The sequence below is a fragment of the Mus musculus genome, chromosome 11 (assembly GCF_000001635.26).
Source record: "Mus musculus strain C57BL/6J chromosome 11, GRCm38.p6 C57BL/6J".
NCBI lineage: Eukaryota > Metazoa > Chordata > Mammalia > Rodentia > Muridae > Mus > Mus musculus.
Window position 1 is genome coordinate 82,965,521 of NC_000077.6, and position 27,694 is coordinate 82,993,214.

Consider the following 27,694-nt stretch of genomic DNA (forward strand, 5'->3'; position numbering starts at 1 on the left):
CAGCCCCAATTAAATGTTGTCCTTATAAGAGTTGCCTTGGTCATGGCATCTCTCCACAGCAATGGAAACCCTAACTAAGACAGTATTAAACAGTCTGGGCCTGTGGAGGATGGCTGTATTGGCTCTGGGGTCCGGCATCTCTCTGCCTTACTTTAGGTAGTTGCAACAAAGCTTCCTTTGCTCACTGCTTCAGTTGTTTAAAAGAGAGACTTCCTAGTGTTTGTAACAGAGATCTGTCAGGCCCCAGAGAAACCTGGGGCAAGGCTCACTCAGTACCTGTGGCTTCTCACCAAGCCTTCTACCTTAACCCTCTGTGGCCCAGGGTCTGGGCTTTGCTTCTCCTGCCCCAGCTTCTCATTCTTCACAAACCTGCCATTTCAGCCTTGCATTCTCTTGGTCTTCTTGCCCTCTCTCTCCTAATCCTCTCTCTCTTCTTCTTCTCTCATGCTTCCTCTGCCTCTTCTCTTGTCCATGTTCAGTCTGGACCCTTCCAGAGGCCGCTGGCTGTGCTCTTCCTCATGTCTACAGTAAAACCTTCCCCTCAATGTTCCCCAGGCGGTGTTCATGTCTTCATTTTCTTTTCTTTTCTTTTCTTTTCCTTTCTTTTCTTCTCTTCTCTTCTCTTCTCTTCTCTTCTCTTCTCTTCTCTTCTCTTCTCTTCTCTTCTCCTTTCCTTTCCTTTCCTTTCTTTTCTTTGTTTTTGTTTTTGTTTTTTGTTTTTCGAGACAGGGTTTCTCTGTATAGCCCTGGCTGTCCTGGAACTCACTTTGTAGACCAGGCTGGCCTCGAACTCAGAAATATGCCTGCCACGCCTGGCTTCATGTCCTCATTTTCATTCAAGATCTAAGTAACATTAAATCCTTTATTTCCAGTGGAGTTTATCCAGCATTTAACTCCCAGCCAGATGCCTTTACAGACAGACATCCCCTTGGGGAAGGTTAAGCTCTCTAATCAATCTCATAGTGACATTTTGGGAAAATAAGCTGACACTAACTGAGAGAATGCTATGTGCTGTGTGCTTGAATCTTGGTAAACACAAAGCCAGAATAAGCACAGTAGAGAAGGATTTATTGCCTGCAGCAGACAAATAACACAGGAGTCATTTCCAAAGTAAGGCTCTTCTCAAACAAAAGAAGCTTGGGGTTTTTTTATTCAGGGGTCCTGAATCCACTCATATAGGGGTGAGCCTGTCTTAGTTACTTTCCATTGCTGTGACAAAACATCATGACCAAGACTGTATGTGTATGTACACACACACACACACACACACACACACACACACACACACACAATTAATTTAGAGTCTCACAGTTCCAGAGTGTTAGAATCTATGACCATCATATCATGGTAGAGAGCATGGCAGCAGGCAGGTGTGTAACTTTAATGTTTTTAAACACGATTTTTAATAATGTTTTTTAAACCTCCCTAGTAGCCTACTACCCACCAGAGGTAATGGAAAAGAAAGGATACGGGGAAGTGGACCAGTCTAGAAGTTGTTCTTTGAAGCATATCCCATCTGTGTTGTCAGGAAATCGGTAGTTTAGTTCACAGGTCAACAACAGCAGCTCAGACCAGTCCCAAACACCTCATGGATAAACCAGTGTAGAATCCAAAATAAATTCAAGACCACCCAGCCCCTTCCCCCTCTGAAGGGACTTTCCAAACTATACCAGCAGGCCAAGTGCAGAGCCAGAGAAGGAAGCTGGCTGACTAAACAATGTTGAAAAAAAAAACTCATAAGGGCAGGTGGAGTGAGGGACTAGGGCAAAGGTAGTCACCCTATGCAAACCAACCAATGCCTGAAAGGGTTACTTGCTATATCAATGAGAATAAGCCAGCTAGCCCTGTTGCCTAAATCTGCCCCTTACAAGGTATAAAAAGTGTGTTCTTTGTTTTTTCAGGGTCTCTCCTCTTGCCTGCGTGCTGGGAGGTGGGGTGGCAATGCGTTGGATCAATAAAAAAGTCTCTTGCAGTTTGCAGTGATCTTGGTCTCTGTGGTCTTTGTGAGTGAGGGTCTTTTGGCAGACTCCAACACCAGCAGTCTAGTTTGGTACAGTTGGGATAGCAGCAGTGGTGGCACAACCTAGCAGGGACAGCTAGGCCTCAGCCCAACCATCACCAGTCAGCAGGAAGAACCGGGGTCAACAGGAACGCCAGGAAAAGTTCTCAGCTGTGTCTCTTCGGAAAAGTGAAGATCAGCAAAGATATAAGACCAACAAGCATTGCACAGCTAGCTCTATAAGCAAGCCAAGCTTAGCCTCTGTCACAGTCCATTGAGCCCTTTTTATACCCTCTAAACATCACATGTCCTCTACGAGTCTTGCTTCAGCACATGAGTCTGACTTAACAAAACTCCATGTGAGTCTGTTTCAGTGGACATCACTCAGCCAATTGACCCGAGTCTGCGGAAGTAGCAAGAAGCCTCGGGAGGCCACCATAAGTTTTTTGGTGCATTTCTCTCTATGGGGTTGCAACAAATGGAGCTCAACTACGCAATGTACATTGGACCAATACATGTGTGTCATTAATGATGAATCCTTCATCACATGTCTTTTCACATGCTTGTCTTAGCAGAACATCTTTTCACTTGTGCCTGCTTCAGCGAAAAGTTCCTTCACTTGTCTGCCTTAGTAAAACAGCTTTCGCTTGTGTCCACTTCAGGAAAACACTCTCTTCACATGTTTGCCCCAGCAAAACGCCATCCAACACAACTGACTTTCCAGAAGACCCTTAAGTTTCCACTTCATGGGTGGGCATTTGTGATCACTATAGTTATGCTTTAATTATGTTTTAATTATTAAGAAGTATAGAAGACAAAAATCACCTCTAACCTGTAACCCCACTTGTCCGAGGACAGATAATTTACTGCAATGTTGGGGGCTCTTCTTGTAAGATAAGCCCCGTGAATTCATTTCTCTGAAAAAGCATGGCAGCACCAATTGTACAGGATGTATGCTTGGTCACATGTGGGCAGGAAGTAAGTCAGGATGTATGTTTGCTCCTGACTGGATGAAGGTGGGAAATATGTATATCCTTATGGGGTTTGTCTTTATAAGTCCCTGTCTAATGTAATTCAGGGCCATACTCTCAAAATCCCAGGTAAGGACCTGGCCAGGTCCATGAACATTTAATAAAGCTTACTTCAACTTTGGCTCAAAAATTGTGGTAGTGTTCTTATTCTTGTCTGATGGGACTAACATTTTCTCAAGGCCCCAGTAAGAACAGCCTACCTATCCAAATTCTAAAGCCATAGCTCAGCGTTTGAAGCGCTGACTCAGGAAGCACGCCCCGAGACTTTTCAAGGGTCTGAAACTTTTGGTTTTGTAAACTCTTGGTGTGAACTGCTGTGCTGAGAAAAGCTGCAAACCTCCTCAGAGTCTTCCCCTGGTAGGTCATAGCAAATTTCTGTGACATCACTTCTGTTAGGATCCCAATCTGGGACAAGGAGGTGTTCTATGGGAACAAATACTCTCCTGTCCAGGGCAAAAAGCAAAACATTTGTACTACCTACATGAGGTTCTTGATAGATGGAGCATGGTGACAGTAACCACTGGGCAAACTGCTCCACCCCTTACCTCATGCCAGGGCCCTGAAAAAACTGTAGACACTGTTGGGTTGACTGCTCTACTGTGCCTAAGTTAACATAGGCCAATTTTTTCATGTTCCTCCTCCACATGAAGATCTTGAAGACCTCCTGGGTCTGGTAGCTGAAGGCCTATGCTGTCTTGTGCAGCAGCTGAAGATGCAATGCTGTCTTGTATGACAGCTGAAGACCTATGGCCTCTGTCCCACAACAAAGCCATTGAGATCCTGGCAGCCTACTAGAGTATTTGTCCAGGTAGCTGCTAAGTCTCTGTCATTTTAATCAATACAGAGGCCATTTGGTTTATACTTCCTGCTATAATTTATCCTTCTGTGATTCCTGGTGGTGTTGACAGCTAACTGTAGCTTTGTCAGTTTGTCAGCCACAGGCAGCCAGCTTCTCCCTCAAGGTTGCAGTTGCCTGGTCAGTGGATATCATATATGAAAACTAGGCTTTGTCTTTCCAGAGCTATTAGGTGTCCTGATGAAAAAAAAAAAAAAAAACACAAATTCACAGACTGGTTTGCCTTGCTGACAGGCTTCATATGAAAGGACAAACAAGTTCCTGGCAATGCCCTGGGTCCTGAATGTGCGCTTGACAAAGTTTCAGTGCTTGGGCAACCTGGTCTGACTCTCCACTGCCCTTGGTGGACTTTCACTACACATCTTTTGCTATACTTACGTTTCTCACTGCTAAAGGCCTCTCTCCAAAAGCTAGAGCTGGGATAGCAAAAAGCTGTTGTAAACAAAAATAAAATTAAGGGAAGTTCACCGGGAAAAAAAAACCCCAGTTATGTAAAAAATTGAGTGTTTCCTACTTGCATAAACATTTGGATCATTAAAGATTATTTGTTAGTAAGCATGAGAGCATTTGAGAATTATTAAAGAAGAAAAACTTAGGGAAATTCTAGAAGCTGACAAACTGTAATTGAATTGCTAGTTTTTTGTTTGTTTGTTTGTTTAGCTTTAGAAACAAGGAACTTGTATGAATAGAAAGAGATTTTGGTCATACAGTAGATGACAGACCTTGGTACCTTTCTGAAGGCAAAAATAAGCAGTTTTAGAAATCCCGATGTTCGCCTGTTCTTTACAGAATTGTAACAAAGCTAGGAATTGTATTGTAACAAGGGTTCATGACAGAGACACGGAGGAAGGCATCCCAGCTCAGGGAACTCCCTGCCTTCCTGAAAAGACATGTCAGACCAGAACTTTTCTGATAGACTGCCCTTGCTTAAGCAAAGGGGATAAACAATACTTTAAGAAGTAAAGAAAAATGATGATGGTCTTATGCCAAACATAAAAGAAATATAGAGGAAAGAAGGGAAGAATAAAATAAAGGTCAGAGATTTCACTTTTGTAGAAAGCCATATTATCTTTTGATATAATATGTAGTAGGAAATCACTTTTGATCAATTAATCTTATGCCAAACTGAAACAGAATAAAATTTAGAGTCATCCTGTCTAGTACTTCTGTAACCACAAGACTTTATGACACCAATCTTAAGGAAGAAGGTGTCGAGTTTAAAGAAAATTGATTTTTATCATAATTTAATTTTTAGTTCTCATAAAACTGCTGTTAGCTTGCTTTGTTCTTTCAATATTCTTATGTAATCAAGGAAGACTTTAGAACAAAATGCATTTTGAAAAGCTGTGTAATCAATAAATACAATTTCTGAGGAAATGATTTTACGTATAAATAATGCCTGGAAGAGACACAGGTTGTCAGAGTAGGAGAAGTCATACGGAGATGTGCTCCCTCCCTGTCTCCGTCTCTCATGATGTCCGTGTCTGATCCTTCCCTTCGCCACTCTTGCATCCACCCTTCTTCAGGCCCTGCCCTCAGTCGAGGCTGGTTCCCTATAAGCTTCAGATGTAACTATATTATTCTTTATTGGACGGAACTTGCTTTGCAGTGACTGCTCTCAGTAATCAACCACCTGTGTTTCATGGTATTGGATCAGATAAAAAAAAGCCCCCCCTCTCCCCCTCGGCGTGCGCGGGCGCCGAGTCCGCTGGGCGGCGCTGATGGTCGCAGCAGTAGCAGTAGCGGCGGCGCCATGGGCCTAGCCGGGCTGCAGGAGAACGTCTTTGCTGGGCAGTCAAAGATCTATGCTTACAAATGCTCTGTAATGTGCTCTCCACTTCAGGAAGAGAACTCAGTTGCACATCACGAGGTCAAATGCCCGGAATCTACAGGAAACGAGAAGAGAAAAGAAACGCTGGGAATGTTATCCGAAGCGCTGTGAAGTCAGATGAACAGAAGAGCAAAGATACCAGGCGAGGTCCCCTGGCACCTTTTCCAAACCAAAAATCCGAAGCAGCAGAGCCTCCAAAAACCCCACCCTCATCTTGTGAGTCTGCCAAATGTAGCAGTTGCTAAGCAGGCCCTGAAAAAGCCCCTCCCTCATGGCAAGCAGGCCCCTCAGAAAACGTCTCAAGGGAAAACACAGCAGAATAGAAAATGCACAGATTTCTACCCTGTGCAAAGGAGCTCGAGGAAGAGCAAAGCTGAGCTGCAGTCTGAAGAACGGAAGAAAATAGATGAGCTGATTGAGAATGGGAAGGAAGAAGGCACGAAGATTGTTCTAATTGATGGCAAAGGCGGGGGGGGGGGGGTGCGATCGCTACCAAGCAGTTCTCCCGGGGAGACTTCGTGGTAGATACCATGGGGACCTCATTGAAATCACCGATGCCAAGGAGCGGGAGGCTCTGTACACACAGGACCCCTCCACCGGCTGCTACCTGTATTATTTTCAATATCTGAGCAAAACCTACTGTGTGAATGCTACTCAACAAACTGCTTGGGGAGACTCATCAGTCACTGTGTGGGAACTGCCAGACCAAACTGCATGAGGTGTGCCTCTCACCTCATCAGTGCCTCACCTCCTCAGTGCCATCAGTGCCTCACCTCATCTTCAGTGCCTCCTGAGACATCGAAGCTGCGGAGGAGCTCCTGTACGACGATGGGGACCGAAGCAAGGCCTCCATTGAAGCCTACCCTTGGCTGAAGCACTAACCATGTGGACTCCCAGCCTCCCTGCCACCCTGCCTCCTTCAAAGGACAAAGTGCCCTCAAAGGGAAATGAGTTTTACACTCTTTCTCTCTCTCTCTCTCTCTCTCTCTCTCTCTCTCTCTCTCTCTCTCTCTCTCTTGGCTAATTACTTCAAATGTTTTTGAAAAGTATATTAAAGATGCTTTTTTTTTAGAGAATGGAGTTGAACATGAACTAGGAAGTTGGGCTCTGCCTAAGATGAAAGCCAGGACTCCCCCACACCCCACGACCAAGGACAGGCCGGTGTTAGGGTGCCCCCCCCAACCTGGAACCGTTGTCTCCAAGCTCTTGTTCTCTTCAGCGTCCTGATAGGTGTACGTACTCACGTGTATGAATATTTTTAGCAAAAGTTTCACAGTAAGCTAGTCTTCTCCTCTGCTTTCTCCAAAGCTTACTGAGCCGGGGGATTGGCAGCCCGGCCAGGAATAGACTTCTTCCCCAGGCTTAAGCTTGTCCAGGCACCTTGAAATGTCAGAGTGGACAGTCAGGCTAGAGGTAGGCCAGGAAAAGCACTGTTCTCCTGCCCAAGAAGGGCAGGTCTCCCAAAACTGCATTAATTCTTTATAGAAATGTGAACACTGAATTTATTTTAAAAAATAATAAAAACAAAACATTAAAAAATTTAAAAAAATTGGAAAAAAAACCCCACAGAAAACAACTTTACATGTAAATAGGTTTTGAAGGGAGTAAAATTAATGTGGTTTTCTTTTCTTCTGTTTTTTTTTTTTTTTGCGGGGGTTGCTTAGCTGGTTGGTTTGTGTAGAGAAGATTTGAAATGGTACCCTATTCTAATGAAAAGTGAGGTTTTATAGTGGGACCAGAAATTACTAAGCCCGCACCCCCCCCCCAACCCTAATTCTGCTGCGTGGGAAGTTCTCTACCTGCTGTCAAGGCAGAACTCCTGGTATCCCATGAAGATGCTGCCAGCTGTCAGTCTAGGACCCCTGCGAGCATCAGGCACCAGATGTGTTTGGCACTAGGGTACCCGGCAGCCGGCAGAGAACCAGGATGATGCTTCAGTTTTGACCTGTGAGAGCAAGAGTAGGTGGCTTCCTTCTCCCTCCCTGGGGAGGACTCACCACTCACCTTCAATCCAGGGGACTGGGGTTCAGGAGCCAGGTATAAGAACCTACCCTTGCCCCAAAACCCCCATCTCCCAGGCTCGTGATGGTGCGACCTAAGAAAGTCTTCCCTGAACCCTTTGCTAGCCTATCAGTGGTCAGACTTGGAGGAGGATCCGACAGGAAGGTGTACCTGTGAGATAAAAATGTCTTGGTTGTACCTGTTTGTGGCTTAGCTTTGTCTATAAATAGAAAACAAAAAAGGAAATAAACTTGAAACTTACTTGTCATCTTAAGAATAAAGCAAAAAATTAAAATATTTTAAGAAAAGGTTTTAAGTTTATGTAAGTTCTGAGGTATAGAAAGGCCTGAGGATGTGAGGTGGTGGACTATGCCACCAGACAGAAAACCTGGTGAATAATTTAGGAACCCCGGCAAGTCTCATAATTGAGAATGGTAGGCATTTAAATCTACTCCCGACCAGGTTCCTGTCCTGGAACACATGACCATGACACCCCATAGAGAGGACTGTGACAATCAGTCATGTAGGGGCAACACTTGAAGCCCCTGCACATGCAGATGAGGCATCCCTAACATCTCAGAGCAAGCCAATAGAAAGCATCTGCCTTTAGACCCCAACCCACTTCAAAATGTTTATAAGATCCTATCCACAGGAATGAAGTGCAGGAGTTACTTCACTGAAGCCTGTCTGAGCGTGCCTGTTGTATCGAGCTGTAACACCCTAAGGGAAGAGAATTCTCTCCCCAAGCTTCCCTTGTTGGAAGCTGCTCTAGTCTACTGCTGTCACTTCCTGCTCAGTGGCCCCCGACCTTGTCTCCTACTGTCCCACCGCCTGCCACTGACTCCAGGGCAGTGACCTTGGCTCCTAGCTGTCCCCTGCTTCCCACTTCCTGCCTCTGACTCAGGAGCAGCAGCTGCTGTGGAAGGGGCCACTAGCTCCCCTCAGAGAATTGCTGCTCTTTGGCTTGGCCAGAGCCCTTTAGATCCCCACTGAAAACCCCTGGTAGGCAGATCAGTATTGCTGTGCCCAGACTGTGAAAACTCCAAAGACAACAAACACCAGGAACCACAACTCCGATGCAAGCAAGCACATGAGAGTCTTTATTCAAGCTTGAGGGCAGGCCACAAATCTTCCTGATGCAACAGGATAGGAGAGCACCCGAGGTCTAGGGGAAGTGGGTTTATAAAGGAAAAACAACAACAATAACAACAACAAAAACCACAAGCAGGGGTTTCCAAGCCTTGGCATTACATTAGAGGGTAAAGGAATGTTGGTCTTTAAGCTAATTGGTTTACAGCACCTGGTAAAACCACAAGGAGGGAGCATACATTCAAAAGGGCCACCTTCACCTGGGAACAACATAGGTTTTCTTAGCCCACTCTGTTGTTATCAGCCAGCTGCAGCTGCTGTGTCTATTTTGCAACTGCCAGGGACATTTTGTGATTTTCTCAGACCTCAAGGGTGGGAGCCATGCCTCCGGAGGGTAGGATCTTTCTCTCTCTCCTGGTTTTGGAACTCTTCCCTTCTCCCAACTACCAGTACCATGGGCCTCAGAGTTCCAAATGTAATACTTCCTTTAAATTCCTAAGCTTTAACTTCTGTCCCTAGTTATATCTGTCCCAGCAGTTTGAATTGGCTAACAGACGCCATCCAGGAATCAGCTGCATATACTATTCCAAATAGCTGCAAGCCCTGGATTTGCTGAAGCTGATGTGACAGTCAATATGTTTGCTCCCAGTCTCTTCATCTGGGTCAGCAAACCAGCTGCTTCTCATAAATGCCCTATTGCACGAATGCCCCTTGACTGAATCCCTTCCTAGCCTTTGACTAACATTCCATTTGGACAGCATTTTAATTTGACAAGAGCTATGCAGGAAAGGCTATGGCGAGCAAGGGAGTTTTTCTGGAGATGGTCCACTGTTTTGTATGGCTGCAGTGGGTGAGAGCTGAGAGACATGGATCCCAGAGGCTTCATCCCAGGATGGCTTCTCGATGTTGATATGCCTTTCCTACCACCGTCACACAACCCGCTGAATCCTGAATATCAGCCCACCCTCTTTGGCAAATTTCCGGCAGATCAATCTGAAGATGTACTTTCATGTAATAATGCTGTTCAGATGAATCGATGATTTCATAGTTTATGATGATGACTTTATAGAACTACTGAATTGATTTGAGTAATTTTAAGCCCCCCTCCCCCCTGTAGAATAAAAAGCTGCAAATAGAATTCTGTGTCACAAGCTAATTGCACCAGGAAAAGCAAATAGGCTTGGAATAAATTTACGATCAAGGAAAACCTTCCTTCTAGGTTAGGACCGAGGCTACTAATCTCAGTAACTAAAGGTCATAAACTGGGAATGAGAAACTTATGGTAGGTATAAGGACAGAAAGTAAATAACTGACTAGTTTATCTATACAAGACTTCAAAATAACTCACAAGGCAGATGGTTTCTCTCTTGACAAAACCTTGCTAACTTGTGCCATAAAAGCTTTAAACTTATAAGGAACTTACGGAGCTAGAAAATAGCTAAGGGATGTTTCGTCAGGTACTAGGCTTAAAGGAAAGACATGTAAATAATTCTGCTGTAACTCCTTAAACCGTATCCACCTATGATGTGAACTATTGCCTTACACTCACTATGAAATTATGTGATGTAAACATAAGCCATGTAACCAATGACCCTGCTGTAATGTTTCTACTTGGTAATTGCTATGAGGTAATTTTTGTCTGAGAAAGAATGAAAGCTAAGAACACAAATAAAGTGGCAAAGAATCCCCTTTTCCTTCATCCAGTGTGCATGTGCGTGTGCCTGACTTTCCCTTTCTCTCTGGCTCATGAAGAGTTAATGAACTCTAGGGCTCTCCCTGGCCAGCAAGCAGACCCCTACCCCACCACCCTGAGTTAAAAGAATAAAGAGCCCAAAGTAACCAAATTTCTTTTATAAATCCCCTGCTGCTAGCAGCAGGAGTCAATTGCCAGAAGCTTTGGCCCTCAAAATATTAAAGGAGTGTGTTAATGCCAGAAGCTGGCAGCCTTTGGTCTCAGAATAGCAAGAGAGAGTTAATTACCAGAAGTCATCAGTTTCTGGTTCATCTGATATGTCCCTTCTCAGTACCTGGGTGTCAAGGTCCCATGGGATCTTGGACATTTCAGCAGGAAGTAGTTACAGAAGAAAATACTTTATTCCTTATTCTCAACAAAAGGATGAATGTTAGGTCAAATGGAAAGTCCCTGTTATAGGGGACAAAATGACGACCTAAAGTGTCTGTTGGCATACCAGGAAAGATGCCTCTTAAAATCAAATAGACCCAGATCTACCAAATAGGTAGATTCATTAGCTGAAATAGTTCTATTTGACAGAACACCCAACCTACTCTGTAAAAGAAGGGGGCTATTTTGTAGCTTTAAGAAAAGAAAATGTTTTTATGAAAACCACTCAGTAATCATTGGAGATAATCTGACTGTACAAAACAAAACACAACACATTGTTAAAAAGGGACCTGAGAGGAAATAAATGACTGGTTCCTATTCTCTTTTTCAAGCTCTTCCTAGATAGTAACTTTGATGTCTTTAGTCCTTCTGTTTCTTCTAGTTACTGTTGGCCCTTGCATCATTAATTCATTAACTAGATACAGAAATACACATCTGGGTGTCATGAAGCTGATGGTTTTTAGATCCCAATATGAACAGGTTCTCACCATAGAGTCAAGGATTTGACACAGGATATAACGTGTGTGTGTGTGTGTGTGTGATGGCTAACATTATGTTTTATGTTTAAATTACTGTGCTTAAGAAATCTTTAAACAAAAATGTTTCTAACCAGTAAGTGCCACTTGTCCAAGAACAGATCATTTCCTGGAATTCTGGGGGCTGCTCATGAAAGATAACAAGCCTAGTGTTTTTCCTTCTTCACACAAGCATGGTTGCGCTTATTGTGTAAGATATGTGCTTGATCACACACAGACAGGAGGTATGTAGGCAGGAGACATATAGGCAGGAACCATGTTAGGATGTATGCTTGCCTCTGACTGGCAAAGGTGGGAGGTATGTAGCCTCGTGAGTTTTGCCTTTATAAGCCCCTGACTAATGTAATTTAGGGTTATTCTCTGGGAATCCCAGGTATGGACCTGGCCATATTTAATAAAGCTTACTTCAAACTTGCCTTTAAAACTGTGATAGTGATCTTATTCTTGCTCAGTGGGACTAACAATGCTGCAGCAGTAGCTGAGTGCTTACATCTTAACCCACAATCACAAGGACAGAGAGAACTAAGAATGGCTCCTCCTCCTCCTCCTCCTCCTCCTTCCTTTAAACCCCGAGTGGTACAAAGAACAGAGCTGCAAGGACATTGCTGAATTCAAGTGCACTCTCACCTTCCATTGGCCTCTTAATCTCCAAGAGAAATCTCTTTTCCTCCAAGAGAAAGCTGGAACTTAGGTGGAAAGAACCACACTATCCAGTCCTGCTTTTATTTTTCTTTTAAGATACTTTTTAAAATTGAATTTTATTTGTAATTCATTTTTATACTCCATATTCCATTCCATGCCCCTCCACTCTCATCCTCCAACCACATTCCACACCCCCTCCCCACCATATCCCGTCTCCACATGGATGTCCCTACCCTCCACCCCATCTGATCTCTAAACTCCCTGGAGGCCTCCAGTCTCTTGAGGGTTAGATGCATCATCTCTGAATGAACATAGACCTGGAAGTCCTCTACTGTATGTGTGTTGAGGGCCTCATACCAGCTGGTGTATGAAGCAAAGTTATCCATCATGACTTTGAAACAGAATGTTTTCAGGCTATTCTTTCTGAAAACTGGTAATGAACCTTTAGAGTCAAAAGGACAAAGCAATGATTTCAGGTTAGTAAAAACATTTTTTTTTAAAAAATAGTTGAGGTTTTTGAGGGTTTTATGAAGGTCTATAAGGTCTATACGCCTAGAAATTAGGAGGTAAAAGTAAGAAGGTCAAGCATTCGAGGACAACCTCAACTTCGTAGTGAGTATGAGACCAGCCTGAGCTATAAGACAATCTATCTATATAAAAAAAAAAAGCAAAATATCAAATTACATTGTTGAGAATTAAACACACTTGAGTCAGTTTCTCCACCTCTCTTCTAAACATATACCTTAAAGACAAATTCAAAAATATGTTTTCTTTCTTTTTTATTGGATATTTTCTTTATTTACATTTTAAATGTTTCCCCCTTTTCAGGTGTCCCATTCAGAAACCCCCTATGCCCTCCCCCTGCCTCTCTGAGGGTGCTGCCTCATCTTGCCACCCTGGCATTCCCCAACAATGGGGTTTCAAACACACTCAGGCCCAAGGGCCTCTCTTCATACCTGATGTCCAACAAGGCCAACCTCTGCCACATATGCGGCCTGCACCCTGGGTCCCTCCATGTGTATTCTTTGGTTGGTGGTCCAGTCCTCAGGCACTCTGGGGGCCTGTTGACATTGTTGCTCCCTGCGTGGGGTGCAAACCCCCTCAGCTCCTTCAGTCCCTTCTAAAACTCCTCCTTGCTCAGTCCAATGGTTGGCTCCAATCTTCCTCCTCTGTATTTGTCAGGCTCTGGCAGAGCCTCTCAGGAGACAGCCATATCAGGCTTCCATCAGTAAGCACTTTCTGGCATCCACAATATCATCTGGGTTTGGTGGCTGTATATGGGATGGATTCCCAGGTGGGGCAGTCCCGGGATGGCTTTTCCTTCAGTCTCTGTTCCCTACTTTGTCTTCATAGTTTCTCCTGTAAGTAATAGGTTCACCCTTCTAAGAAATACTGAACCATCCACAGTTTGGCCTTGCTTCTTCTTAGGCTTCATATGGTCTGTGAATTGAAATTTTGGATATTCTGACTTTTGGGCTAATATCCACTAACCAGTTAGTAATACCGTGTGTTCTTTTGTGTCTGAGTTATCTTACTCAAGATGATATTTTCAAGTTCCATCCATTTGCTTGCAAATTTAATGAAGTGATTGTTTTAAATAGCTGAATAGTATTCCACTGTGTAAATGTACCACATTTTCTGTATCCATTCCTTTGTTGAGGAAAATTTGGGTTCTTTCCAGCTTCTGACTATTAAAAATATGGCTGCTATGAATATAGTGGAGCATGTGTCCTTATTACATTTTGGAGCATCTTCTGGGTATATCCCTAGGAGTGGTATAACTGGTCCTTAAGTAGTACTATGTACAGTTTTCTGAGGAACCACCAGACTGATTTCCAGAGTGGTTGTACCAGTTTGCAATCTCACCAGCAATGGAGTAGTATTCCTTTCTCCACATCCTCACGGCAGCATCTGCTGTCACCTGAGTTTTTGATCTTAGACATTCTCACTGGTGTGAGGTGGAATCTCAGGGATGTTTTGATTTGCATTTCCCTGATGACTAAGGATGTTGAACATTTCTTTAGGTGTTTCTGAGCCCTTCCAGTTTCCTCAGTTGAGAATTCTTAATTTAGCTCTGTTCCCCATTTTTTAATAGGGTTATTTGGTTTGCTGGAGTCTAACTTCTTGAGTTATTTGTATATATTGGATATTACCCCTCAATTGGATGTGAGATTGGTAAAGATGTTTTCCTAATCTGTTGATTGTCGTTTTGTCCTTTTGACAGTGTCCTCTGCCTTACAGAAGCTTTGTAATTTTATGAGGTCCCATTTGTTGATTCTTGACTTTAGAGCATAAGCCATTGGTATTTTGTTCAGGAACTTTTTCCCTGTGCCCATGTGTTCGAGATTTTCCCCCACCTTCTCTTCTATTAGTTTCAGTGTGTCTGGTTTGATGTGGAAGTCCTTGATCCACTTGGACTTGAGATTTGTACAGGGAGATAAGAATGGATCAATTTGCATTCTTCTACATGTTCACTGCCAGTTGACCAGTACTGTTTGTTGGAAATTCTGTCTTTTTTCCACTGGATGTTTTCTATGTTATCTTCGGTACCTGAGATTCTCTTCTCTCTCTAGTATTCTGTTGGTGATGCTTGCATCTATGACTCCTGATCTCTTTCCTAGGTTTTTTATCTCCAGAGTTGTCTCCCTTTGTGATTTCTTTATTGTTTCTATTTCCATTTTTAGATTCTGGATGGTTTTGTTCAATTCCTTCACCTGTTTGGTTGTGTTTTCCTGCAATTCTTTAAGGGAATTTTATGTTTCCTCTTTAAGGGCTTCTACCTGTATACCTGTGTTCTCCTGTATTTCTTTAAGGGAGTTACTTATGTCCTTCTTAAAGTCTATCATCATCATGAAATCTGATTTTAAATCAGAGTCTTGCTTTTCTGGTGTGTGGGGTACCCATGATAGCTCGCTGTGGAGGGAGAACTGGGTTCTGATGATGCCAAGTGGCCTTGGTATCTGTTGCTTGTGTTCTTGCTGTTGCCTCATGTGATTTGGTTCCTGTGTTCTGAGAGTTCCAGGTGTGTACCTCTGAGCAGAAGTGGTGGACTTACCTGCGCTCACAGGCTTGTCCACACTTGTGGGAGGCCAGTTCTTTCCCAGTGGTATTTAGGGATTGGAGCGCTGTGGCACAAAATCAGCTCCAGGCGCAGACCCCAGTGCTACTTAATATTATGTTTTTAGTCTTTATCTTTATCCTTATACAATATTTTCATAAATGTATTAACCAATTTAAAATGGAAGTCTGTTTTAAGAATTGGATATGACTTACTGTATTGAGTTGTCTTCATCTCTGGTTTCAGTCCTTATGGTCTCAACGTTCCCATAGCCTATGTCATGTGTACATTGCCTTGCCAGTCTTCTCTCCAGCTTTGTTTTCAGCCTCAGTTAGTTACGATATACACATTGGTAATTTTTTCCTACATTTGTCAAAACTACAGAACAAGGTTTTGTTATATCTTTATCTTTCTTCTTGTCCCGAAGGACCTCAACTCGATTTAACTTTCTCATCATCAGGGATTGAACTTAGGGTCTCATATATCCCATTCAGCATGCCACCATTGAGCTCTGCCCCTCAGGAGTTGAAAGATACAGAATATACAGATGTTTCATTGCTCTGGAAGCCAGGCAGAGCAATAGGTTGTGGGAAATGGGCTGCTCAGTTGCAATGGGATTGATACCAAACACAATGCTTCTTTCCAGTCCTGAGAATCGACGGATGCTGTCAAACATGTTAGAATGACAGACAGACTCGTCATTCATGTGAGATGCTCTCCTCCTCTTCCTCATTTCTCTCAGGAACATATGCTCATAGGCTTTCTTCTCCCTATCTGTGCTGAAAAGCACTGCAATATCTTGGGGAGAATAGCCTTTACTCAAGAAAACATCACACTTATCTGTTATATAGCTTACCATCTTTTCCAAAGTCAAGTATGTAATCTCATAGGTGCCTGATACACCTTGGGACCACTTAAATTCATGGAGAATATTTAGGGACTCTTGAGGAATGCTGCATGGAGGGTTATCTCTGATTTTTTGCAACTCTTGTTGTAGGAACTCAGCTATTTTATCTGCATTGCGTACCACTTGTGTGAGCTCTTCCTTTGGATACTGGAGTGAGAAATCTGGGAGGCCACTCTCCTGCAAGTGACTGGTCTGAAAATAGTCCAGAAAGATCCAGAGAATTCCAGGACAGTTTTTCATTCCTCGAGTGATTCCTTTTGCCTTCTCATACCAGTTTCCATCCTCAGTGCGGAAATTCTGGGCTTCATCAATAATGATGTGTTGGAACCTCTCTGTCTTAAATTTATAATTCATGAAGGTTTTCCGGGTCACTGCCTGGCAGATATTTTTTGCCCTGTAACAGTGAAAAAGACATTAGGTGTTTCTCTGAGTATGTCATAGTCCCAGCAATACAGAACTGCTATCTCAGATCATTTGACTGACTAGTTCCCAAGAACCAGGGTAAGAACAGAAAAGTTCATCTTAGATTGAACACACCCAGACAAAGATTCAAACACTTACTGGATGAAGTCCCTCAATGGCTGATTTTCACAGATGTAGAGGATTCTATCTGTTTCACAGTGGAATGTGTTTCTGATCTTTTCCATGATTTTCATGGCTATGATTGTCTTCCCTGAGCCCGGCAAGCCATGCACAAATAGTTCTCTGGTTTTGCGGAGACTTTTTGAGAGTATCTCATACTGTTGGGCTGTGAGAAGATTCAAAACTTCACAGCCAAGCTGGTCACTCAAGAAAGATCTGAAGTTGAGCAAGACAATCACAAGGGCCTGCAGCAAGCCCTGCATTTCCTGGATGTTTGCAAGGTTATAGGAGCTTGGGTAATCAATAGGAGAGACTGAGCCCCCACTGGTCTTGTTATTGTTCTGAGAGCTCAGGCAGAGAACCTTGGTCATGACACACACTCTCCCAGTGTAGCCACCAGTGTTCACCAGCTTCTGCTTCAGAGTAAAGGCAGTGCGGGTGCAGTAGTCCTGACCCTGCTCATCCTGCTCCCCAAGGATGGTGTAGAGGATGGGGGGGCTATTCTGTGCAATCAGCAGAGCATCACAGATGACTTCCTGCTTCTCTTCCAGGTTCAGGTCCACAGCCCAGCTTCTAGAGAGGATCAGCAAACCACAGGAGAAAGAACGTATTTGCTGCTTTACTAAATCCTCTAGTCTCTCATGCTGGGAACACAGCTCACTCCAGAGAGATTCAGGAGTATACTTTAAACAGTCTGGTGACACTGGACATGAAAAGAATAGACAAGATTTCAAATAAATATTTGCATTGTTTCAAACAACTCACATATTGTTTAAAATGGAGAGTCAAGTAGGTGGCCAATATTTTTGGAAGATATTTGTGTCATATGCTTTGTCTGGGGAATACACATACACACACATGCACACGTGTGCTCAAACAGACAGACTCACACACATGTCTATATCTACACACACACACACACACACACACACACACACACACACACATATATACATACATACATACATACATACATACATACATACATACATCTGTGCCAACCGAAATGGAATTTATTGAGCCTAAAGAAAGTTTTAAAAAATGCAGTCATTCAGTTTGAAATAAGGCCGTCGGGAGGGGCTTAGGCCTGCGCTGGGGCGTGCGGCCCTCTCCACCCAAGTGTGCTCTCTGCAGCTACGCCTTTGCCAAGCCTGTCCGCACAAATAGTCTCGAGCCACACAAATATTTCTACCCGTCCCAAAGGGGTTCTCACTCGGTCCCTCCCAGAAGGACATTTAGTCCAAGTACCACCCCTGATGCCACAAGCCTTGGGATCCCACGCCCAGTGAGAGAAGCCTCCGAGGTCCCGCCTGCCCGCCCGCCTGCCTCCCGCCTCCCCTCCCCCCCAAGCCAGGGAATCGTGGTTGGAGCTGACTTTGGCAATTTAAGACCTGCTGACTAAGTGAGTGAACAAAATTTGCTAATATCATTTAATGACCTGCATGTTTTTACTTTCCCCTGACTCATTCCTTACTGGTAGGATCAATCTTTTCAGTATTTGAGTTATGATTCAATGAGCCAGAAAAGTAACTTTGTAGTTTCAGAATGTCATCCAACTGTATATTTACTTTATTGTAAATAATGGTGAACAGTGGTCAATAAATAGTTTTATATTCCTTTAAAAAATGCAGTCATTCTTGCTTGCATCAGATTCCTTTGTGGAAAGTTTAAAAACAATTCTGATAAGTTAATAATAATAAGTTCAGATAAATCTATTTTGAAAGCAAATCTAAGGTCCTTCTAATATATTGATTATGAGAGCACTAATAAATGCTTATACCATAAACAGGATGTCTCTATATCAGATTTGATTAATAGATCTCAGGTATGTTCAAAGTGTGAAGCTAAAGAAGCTATTTTCTACCTTGAGAAACATGAATCTTTTTCTAAGTTGGAATTTTATGACAAAACCTAGCGAAAGTCTAACAATATCTCCGGTCTGAAATGATTACTTTGTACCAAGATTAGACCCTGGTGGCTCTGTCTCACTACTTTCTTTCGAGACAAATCACTAATGGCTCCTCTGTGCCATCTTATCTGTCCTATGTTTTCCCTCCATCCTTAAAAGCTGACTAAACGGTCAATTCTATCATTGTGGTTCCCATGCAAGGATTTTGCTATGATTGTCTGGTCAATGAGTTCTGGACACAGGATCAGAACTTCATTAGAAGTGTCTTCATATGCATATGGTTAGGTCCCACCCCTGGTAGGGGACTGAGCCTCTAAATATTTAACTATCAAATTTTGCTAGCCCCCAGCTAGATGACTTCAAGGGTCATCCCACTCCCAAGATGTCTGTGGCACTGCTGCCACATAACTTCTTTTTAACCAAAGTTATTAATTGGTTTCTTTCTCTTAATGGTGAAAACTGTCCGTTCTTACCTTGAAATAAACGCTGCTGCAGGTCGACTTTATGTTCCAGTCCCTTTTTAGAATACACTGGTCTGCAGTGTGGAGGGCTGTCGGATAGACTCAGCTGACATTCAAAATCTCTAGATAGATCATTGGAAGCTGCCTCTGTGTGACACGGTAAATGAAGAGTTAGAATAACAAAGAGCATAGGCCCTATTGTATGTGTGTTAAGGACATCAGAAACCACAAAGAAAGGAAGCTGAAACTTGATCCAGAAGGTAATATAAGCAGCCCTGGTGAAGAGACCAGAAGTCCTACCCATGTGAGAAAGGCACCATCATCAAAAGCTTCAAATCCAATTGGAGGATCTGAGGAAGGAGAGACCCCTCTGGCATCCTGGGTAAGTGGTGGAGAGGAGGACCATTTTGTCAATTCTCTGGCTGGCACCTTGATTGAGAGCCACTGGTTGGTACTAAGCTGGTTGGTACCCTGGGATCCTGACAGTAAGAATCTCAAATCAGGGATCCTGGTGCCAGCCTGCTACAGTTCCAGGGTAGGAGACAGCTGTGAAAGATAAACATGCCAAATATTTCAGGTAGCAGGAAGTTGGTCACAGAAAGTGAAGGTTGGGAATGGACAGATGGCTCAGAGGTCAAGAGCACTGGCTGATCTTGGAGAGGACCAGGGTTCGGTTCCCAGCACCCACATGGTGGTTCACAATCATTCATAGCTCCAGTTCTGAGGATCCAATGACCTCTTTTGATCTCTTCAGACTCTATGAGTACAAAGTGTAAATACATACATGCAAGAAAGCATTCACACACTTAAAAAAATTAAAGAAAGTGAAGGTGTAGGGGGTGGTAGCTTGCTCTAGGTAGTATAAAACTGAGCCCACAACCTGAAGATAATTGAGGGTCTGGTAGGCAAGAGCTTGTTAGCAGTGAATAAATATGTATACACTGTATATCAGTGCATTGAATTTCATAAAACATTACCGGTACTAAAGGACAGATGGGTTAAGTTACAATAATGGTGGGTGACAATTTCATCAGCAGGTAAAACATTTTTTACAACTATTGCCAGTGATGGAGGAAATGACAGTTCCTATATCAAAGTTTTCTTTTACGTCTGCTCCAAGTCTTCTCTCTGTTCCTTCTGTTCCCCAACTCAGCTCCTTCTAGCTTTGAAGTCTGAACAAAATGATTCCTCCATTGCTTTTGATCCCGCTAACAAGCCCCGCTTTGCTGGCTTCCACCCACAGCTCCTTCTCTTCCTCCAGCTCCTTAGTCTCCCCTTCTCCCTCTCTATCAACTGGCTCTCCTCATCAACCCACCCTGGCTCCCTGGATGTTCTCCCAAAGTGATGGGCACTGGATCTTCTTCTAGCTGAAATGCCTCTTCCTTCAAGAGGAGTGCTACTTCTGTGCCAATCAATCGGACATAGTAAAAAACAAAATCCAACAACTTCAAACAGATCTCCAAAAATGTAATGAACAACTTGATGAGCCAGCCCCTGGGCCTTTTGAGAACCTTTGAAATAGGGAGTTGCATAACTGCCCTTCCTGACCCCTGCTTCTCATTTTCCTGCTATTACTAATTGCACCCTGATTTGTCAACTTCTTCTGTATGATTTTACAGCAACAAAAAATATCTAATCAAACAATCAATCAGTTGTTTTTAAAACAAAATCCCTAATGCTTGTTTTACCAAATGACAACTTAGTAGACAGACACTGTGGTGAAATCCTGGTAGCTCAGAGAGCCAGAGAAAGCACCCAGCTGACCTTTCTACTCCACCCACATCCCAGAAGAGAAAAGCTTCTTTCCCATGCTGGCTTAAACACCCTTCGGTTTAAAGACCCTCCTTTCTCTCTCCCCAGTCTTCTTCTGTTCACTCCCTGTGACGTGGTTGCTTGCTCCAGGGTCTCCCAAGTCTTTCATGATATCCAGCCAAACCCAAAGAACAGAGATGCTTGCTCTGGAGACAATTCCAGGTGAATTCCTCCTCTGCCTTCTGCAATGTTAGTGGGATTTTTTTTCTTCTCCATCACTTTGGGTCTTTCTTCCAACCATGCTAAGTGCTGAAGGGCCCAGGTTTATGGCTCATTTTAACAAAAAGGACTGCATTTTCCTTTTAGACTCCATTTAATGATTAATTTGCTCTCTGAATCAAATCATCTACAGTGACTCAGTGCCAGCAGCCCTATCATCATCACTAACAGACATTTCCACCATTGCCATGATTATGGTTTGCATGCTCAATACCCTGTATAAAGCTGTCACCATTATGGCCCGGTCTCTCACTTTTCCAACCCCACTCAGAGGCAAATCATTTCCATACCAGCCCCAAGGTTTGCATGGTGTGTTTTTTGTGGCATTCCTTGGTCCTCCTCTTTTGCTACAACATCCTTTCAGTAGTAGGATACAAAAAACAATATATGCCAGATGGTGGTGGCATAGGCCTTTAATCCTAATACTTGGGATGTGGAGGCAGGTGGATCTCTGTGAATGTGAGACCAGCTGTTTACAGAGCAAATTTCAGGAAAACCAAGGCTACATGGAGAAACACTGTCTTGAAACCAACAAAACAAAACAAAAAGCAGAGAAAGCCAACTTCAGTGGGTGTAATGAACTCAGATTTCCAGAGTGTGAAGGATACAGAGGCACTCAAGAGAGGCAGAACTGACAGAGAAGGAAAACCTCTCTCCTCTTACCTGGGCCAACATCCACCATCATGCGTACCCATTCCTCGGTGTTCAGTGTGTAGACACCTTTCTCCTTGTCTACCATCCATGAAATGGGAGCCTCTGAGAACACTGCACAGCAGAATGGCTCTACTTTGATCACACAGAGATAACCATACAAATTTCCCTCTTGAAACACATCTATGACTCTGGTCTCATAAGACACCTTGTTCTTGTCTTTAGATGAACAAAAATGGAAAACTGGCAACTTGGATATTGCTTCATTTGCCACAATTTTCAAAGAGTCAGGGTCAACGTTGTCTTTTGGGCATCCCAGGATGATACTCTTATCATCCACTCCAATGAAAAGATAGCCTCCCTGGGTGTTTGCAAACGCGGAGATGTACTCTGGAATTATGTCTTTCATATATTTTTGGGCATTTTCGGTATCGAATTGTTTAAACTCTATAGATGTGGATTCAGAAAAAAGCAAGCGTTGGCCATATTCAAGTTTCTTACTTTGGAAAATTTCAAAAGCTGGATTTGATTCAAGGCTTTTCTGACTCATGGTTCTGGGAATTTTAGCAGGTGGAGCTCTGTCATCAGTCGGACTGCATTTGATATATGCCTTCTTTTTTTTCAGAAAGTAAAATGCATCTCTTGAATCCATGGCAACCTTAGAAGTGAGAGATCGACAGTACAGGGAAGTGCCCAGGCTGCAAATTCGAGGCTTAGTGGAATCATCTTCAGGGCTGGAGCTCCAAGACTTAACAAAAATGTAAAACTTATCCTCCTGTTGCTTGGTCTCAAAGAAAGCCTGCAAATCAAGGGATGGAATAAGGTTTCTCAAAGATGTTTCCAAGTCCTGTCCCATCCTCTCAGGTTGCTCACTCTGGTTGGCCATTTGTATAACAATCACTCCTCCTCCAGAGTTTAACAGAGCACATGCAGCCTGTGTAATTCTTGTCTTCTCCAGCTTTCTTTTCTTTGAGTCCTTTTTATTTCGAACTTTTTCTCCCAGAGTCACTTCTCCTGCATAGATGATCAAATCTGGGTAAGACCGTTTCACCACTAAGGAGAGATATGTCTCCATGCTGATCCTATAGCAAAACAATCCACACATTTATTTTACTTTTACTAAAAAATTAATTCTCCCATGCACACAATTCACTCATCCACGTATTGAAACATATTTACTATGAGGTAAATATATTCTGTCAGAGTAATAAAATATCAAGTAAGATAAAAATAGTCCTTTCTGTTTAGAAACTGTTTTGAGGGGGCAATCAAAGTAGAACTTATCATCAAATGTGACATGGGCTATTGGAGGACAAACAATTGATGGGGTGTCTAAACTAATTTGGCTATAAAACTGTGATGCAATAAAGCTCTCAGGAGGAGACAATGATGCCTAGGTACCAGAAGTGTCAGGATGTAGCCATTGTCATTATGGTACAAGACCAGGAGGAATCAATAAATCCAAGGGTGTGCCATGGAGTGAGATATCACAGCTTGGTATATATTTCTAATAAATTAAGGGATGAAGGAAGAATATACTAGAAGGAGAAGTCAAACCAGAGGTGAAGACCCAGAGGTGGGAGAAAGGAAGAGGAGTATGGTGCTGGGCATGGAGCTCAAGGACACCTGCTGAGATTCTCTGTGTATACAAACTGCTGAGCAGAGGTGGACATTGAGATTAGGCAGTCTTATTAAATGATTTAGTGAAATGTCAGGCAGTAAAGGTGCATGCCTTTAATCCCAGCACTTGGGAGGCAGAGGCAGGCAGATTTATGAGATCGAGGCCAGCCTTATCTACAAAGTGAGTTCCAGGACAGCCAGGGCTACACAGAGAAACCCTGTCTCGGACTCCCCCCCCCCCCTAAAAAAAAAAAAAAAAAAGAAAGAAAGAAAGTTTGGCAAGGTTCTGTTTAAGTTGGGAATGTTAACAATCTTTACCATGGAGGAGAGAGAGCCAGCACAGAAGTTAACTTAAAGATGGAGCAGGAGGCTGAGGGACTGAAACAACAGAATTCTGAGCGACGATGTTTGGAAATGGTGGTGGTCCAGGAGCTGGGAGAAGGTGAAGAAGAGGAGAAAGGCAAACAGGGGGCATGGTTGAGGTTAGGTTACAGATGTCAGGGAGGTAGTAGGGAGAGTCTTCTAATGCCACACCCTTTCCCATGTGTGTGCCTGGAGGCCTTTTCCCTAGGAGATTTCACATCCAATAAGTTGATGGTGAGTGCCGTTATACCTAATCTTCATGCATCCCACATAAACTGTAGCCTCCCCTCCCCCAGCCTTAAACCTGCCCGCCCAGTTTCCACTGTTTACATTGGGATGGAGCTTCCCGCTCAATTGTTCTGCCACGCCCACTGCTGGAGCCCGCCGCTTTGCTGTTCCGGAACCATACACGTGGTCACCCTGCCACTGGACTCCAGGATTATTTGGCGGGAATCGGGCCCCCCTTCCCCTGCTTCATAACTGCTTGTTGGAACAGTAAAATTGAGCTTTGATCAGGATGACTGTCTTAGCTCCGTCTTTATCTCGCCCCGCCTAGCCCCTCTTCTCTTCCAGGTTTCCAAAATGCCTTTCCGGGCTAGAACCCAGACCTGTGAGCTGCTGGCCGGACACAACAATAAACAAATCTACAAATTTGTAAATTGTAATAATGACTTGAAAAAACAATCTTCTAGCAAGGCATTACCTTATGATAGTATTTGCATAAAAATTAAAGACAACAGACCCAGAGAGACGGCTCAGTGGTTTATGAGTATTTTGCTTGCCTATATGCCTGTATACCTCCTGCCTGGTGCCTGGTCAGAAAAGGGCATCAGATCCCCTAGGACCAAAGTTATGAGAGTTGCTCACTGCCATATGGGTGCTGGGAATTGAACCTGGGTCTTGTGCAGGGACAAGAAGTGTTCTTAACGCTGAGCCATCTCTCCAGACCTATATAATTGAGTTTTTTTTAGGGAGTAAAATCCTAAAACTGTCATGTGACCCAGAATAAGGCTGAACTAGAGGATGTTTGCCAATGTTGAAGGATTGTAGGGGCTTGTGGGACAACTGGTCTATAGTAATGGCACCATTCCCTGAGACCTGCAGAAAGGTGATCCTGTCTCCCTTACACAACCATATAAACAGTCGGTGGAAGATTAGGCCTCTGATGACTGTGTGTAGAAAGTAAGAGTGGAACACACAAGGCACTAGAAGGGCTGGGGCAGTATACTGGGCAAAACAAATTGGGACTGGCCATCTTAGGCGGAATCAGGACAGAAAGGAAACAGGCTTTAGAAGGTGTGCTAGTTGGGAAACTGAAATCCCCGGATTTTAGGCTCTTTTCCATAGCTTCTGGATTATAAACCCTGGGTTAGATAGTAGCAATTATATTTCTGCCTCTTGGCTCCTTGCTCAGTTAAAGACAGTATCTTAGAGAGAGAGGGGTCGCTCAGTGGCATCTACAGAATCCCTTTCAACATTGTCATTTCAAGCTGTACCTTGGGGCCTAAAGCTTGTACTCTAACTTGCACCTACTAAGAGTAACAGGCTCTACCAGCTCAGAGACTTCCTGTTGAGATTGCCAGCCAGAGCAAGCTAGAGTGACAGAGACAGCCTCCCTCCCCCATCCCTTCACCCATCTGGGTCCCCCTTCTCCTGTGCTGGGCTGGTCAGTCTCTCACCCACTGGAATCATCCCCTTTCACTCCCAGGCCCCTCCAGTCCTCAGCACCTACTTTTAAAGGAACGTGTCGCCAAGTCTGAGAAAATATCCGGGTCTTCAGACAGGAGAGACACAGTGGTGCCACCCTGGCTTCTGGGCTGCTCAGGTTCCAGTTCTGGTGTGCTGGACCTCGGGGAAGGTGGAGGGGAGCTGAGGGTCTCACCAGGTCCTGGTCGCTCCGGATCCCAGAGCGCAGAGCGCGCGGAGGTGGCGTGGAATTCCCGCCTTTCCTTTTCACTGCCTGACTCTCCACCCACCCTCTCCCGCCCGCGGGCAGAGACCAATAGGAAGCCTTCTAAATACCGGGAAGCTTGAAACTCATATGTGCTTAATAAACTAAACTTTAATAATTCTGAACCTTAGCCATATTGGGCGTTCGGATTGTTCTTGGTGTTTTTAGTTTCTTTTGGTATCTGCTTTCTCCCCACTTCTTTCTTCCTCCTTCCTCCTAGCTCTTCCTATATCCCAGTGTTCTGTCACCGGCCCAAGTGTACCTATTTACCAACTAATTTATGGAATCTATTCATACGAATTACACAAGACAGCATAAAACTTGTTCGAAAGGAGATAAGCTCTTCTCCAGGCCCTTTCCTCTGGCACCGGGCCACCCTTCTGTCCCTGGCTCCCTTGAAGGTCGCAGCTCTGTGGCTCTCACTCACCACTTTCATTTTGTGAGAAAAGACTTTTGATCGCTGTTCCCTGGCCGGCTGGGAAAGCAGAATTTAGAAACAGGCAGGAATGTAAGTCTCCCTTTCCTTCCCGAACTCAGCCTCCGGCCCAGAATCTTCTGGTCTGTGGCCAGGTGGTGTTTCATTTGTGGACTGGTCGCCTGTCTGTGAGGTTCAGAGGAGCAGCCCCGGGTCTAGCATGGGTTTGGCTAGCAGTGGTCACAGCGAATTGGCTCAATTCTTCTAGTGGTTGGGTTACTTGTTTTTGGGAAAACGAAACTGCTCGGATTTTCTGGCCGGCTGCAGGCATGCTGCCAGACTGAGCTCACTGCTGGTTTTGATGAATCTGTCTTGCTGCCCTTTTTCCAGATAAGCCCCCATCCTTGGCTGTGGGCGGCTTCCTCCCTATAGCAAGAACTTACAGCCTTCTCAGCCTGAGGGGGTTCCCTGCTGTGGAAGGGCTGTTGAAGGAGCTCAGATTCATGCTGGTCTGGGGGAAGCAGAGTGAGAGTGAAGCTTTTGTGAGGATCTCACCTCCTGAGCTCAGAGTTGAGAACTAACCACTGTTAACCCCTGGTACTTGCAGATCTTCATCTGTTCTGTGTTCCTACTGCATGTACACTTGTTACACATGGTTAACACCGTTAACTGCATCAGGATGTGTATTCTAGTTAAAAACCTGTTTTTCCATGGTTCCAAACTTCCCCTTTCAGTATATTTTCTTACCACCATAGTCCTTTTTCTTTAAAATTCTAATTTTCCAGATTGTACAGTGTTGAATGAAAAAGACTGTCATCCTAGAATTCAATACACACTGTCAACCTAGAATTCAACACACACACACACACACACACACACACACACACACACACACACACACACCACTTCACCTAGTGGATAGAAACTAATGATGTCCTTTTCTGGTGAAACAAAACAATTCAGCAAGGGCTTGGTCACCAGGAGACCTTTGTCACAAAAAATGTTAAAGGCTGATGGAAATTTGTACCAGAGTAACACTTAGAGTCACATGAATAAAACCAGTACTACAGGAGTAATTAAGTGAATATTAAAAGGTAATTTATCTTTTTCAGTGTTCAAAAATTACTGAAAAGATAAAGATACAACTATATTATGGTGCTTATAAAATGTAGAAATACAAAACTGTGATAATTACGGGGGCTGGGAAGATGGCTCAGAGACTCTGAGCACACTCTTGTGGTTGACCTGGGTTTGAGTCCCAACACCCACCTTTGGCTCAGGGACCCCGTAACTCCAGTTCCAGGGAGTCAATGTCATTGGCCATGTTGAACACTTGCTCTCAGATGCATGTACCCTCCTGTACTGGCTAGTTTTGTGTCAACTTGACACAGCTAGAGTTATCACAGAGAAAGGAACTTCAGTTGAGGAAATGCCTCCATGAGATCCAACTGTAAGGCATTTCCTCAATTAGTGATCAAGGGGGAAAGGCCCCTTGTGGGTGGGACCATCTCTGGGCTGGCAGTCTTAGGTTCTATAAGAGAGCAGGCTGAGCAAGCCAGGAAAAGCCAGCCAGTAAAGAACATCCCTCCATGGCCTCTGCATCAGCTCCTGCTTTCTGACTTGCTTGAGTTCCAGTCCT

General features: G+C 43.9%; 1 protein-coding gene, 1 non-coding gene and 1 pseudogene across 3 annotated transcripts; 1 reads left to right on the forward strand and 2 right to left on the reverse strand.

Moving 5' to 3' along the window:
* On the forward strand, window positions 5,631–6,570 carry Gm11424 (predicted gene 11424; annotated as a pseudogene).
* Slfn9 (schlafen 9) lies at window positions 8,796–26,310 on the reverse strand. 2 transcript variants are annotated; one of them, XM_006533235.4, is made up of 5 exons: window positions 25,422–26,292; window positions 21,719–22,788; window positions 19,037–19,171; window positions 16,634–17,357; window positions 8,796–16,466 (listed from the first exon to the last, which is right to left on the reverse strand). In XM_006533235.4, exons 2-5 carry the CDS (start codon window positions 22,779–22,781, stop codon window positions 15,656–15,658), a joined length of 2,733 nt encoding a protein of 910 aa, XP_006533298.1. In that variant the 5' UTR covers window positions 22,782–22,788; window positions 25,422–26,292; the 3' UTR covers window positions 8,796–15,655. The 2 variants fall into 2 exon arrangements, with proteins under 2 accessions (XP_006533298.1, NP_766384.2); NM_172796.2 differs by having other exon boundaries at window positions 14,783–16,466; window positions 26,068–26,310.
* On the reverse strand, window positions 19,483–19,545 carry Mir7679 (microRNA 7679). Its single transcript, NR_106144.1, has one exon. It is a non-coding gene; the product is annotated as a microRNA 7679 (primary transcript).
* Window positions 26,311–27,694: the final 1,384 nt, after the last annotated feature.

Excerpts from the sequence above, each read along its gene's own strand:
- Slfn9 (XM_006533235.4), bottom strand. The coding sequence starts at position 22,781 with ATGGAGACATATCTCTCCTTAGTGGTGAAACGGTCTTACCCAGATTTG. Across the intron at positions 19,172-21,718 it reads GATGGTGGATGTTGGCCCAG|AGGCAGCTTCCAATGATCTA; the intron begins GTAAGAGGAGAG and ends CGTGTCACACAG. Across the intron at positions 16,467-16,633 it reads CCATTGAGGGACTTCATCCA|GGCAAAAAATATCTGCCAGG; the intron begins GTAAGTGTTTGA and ends TCACTGTTACAG.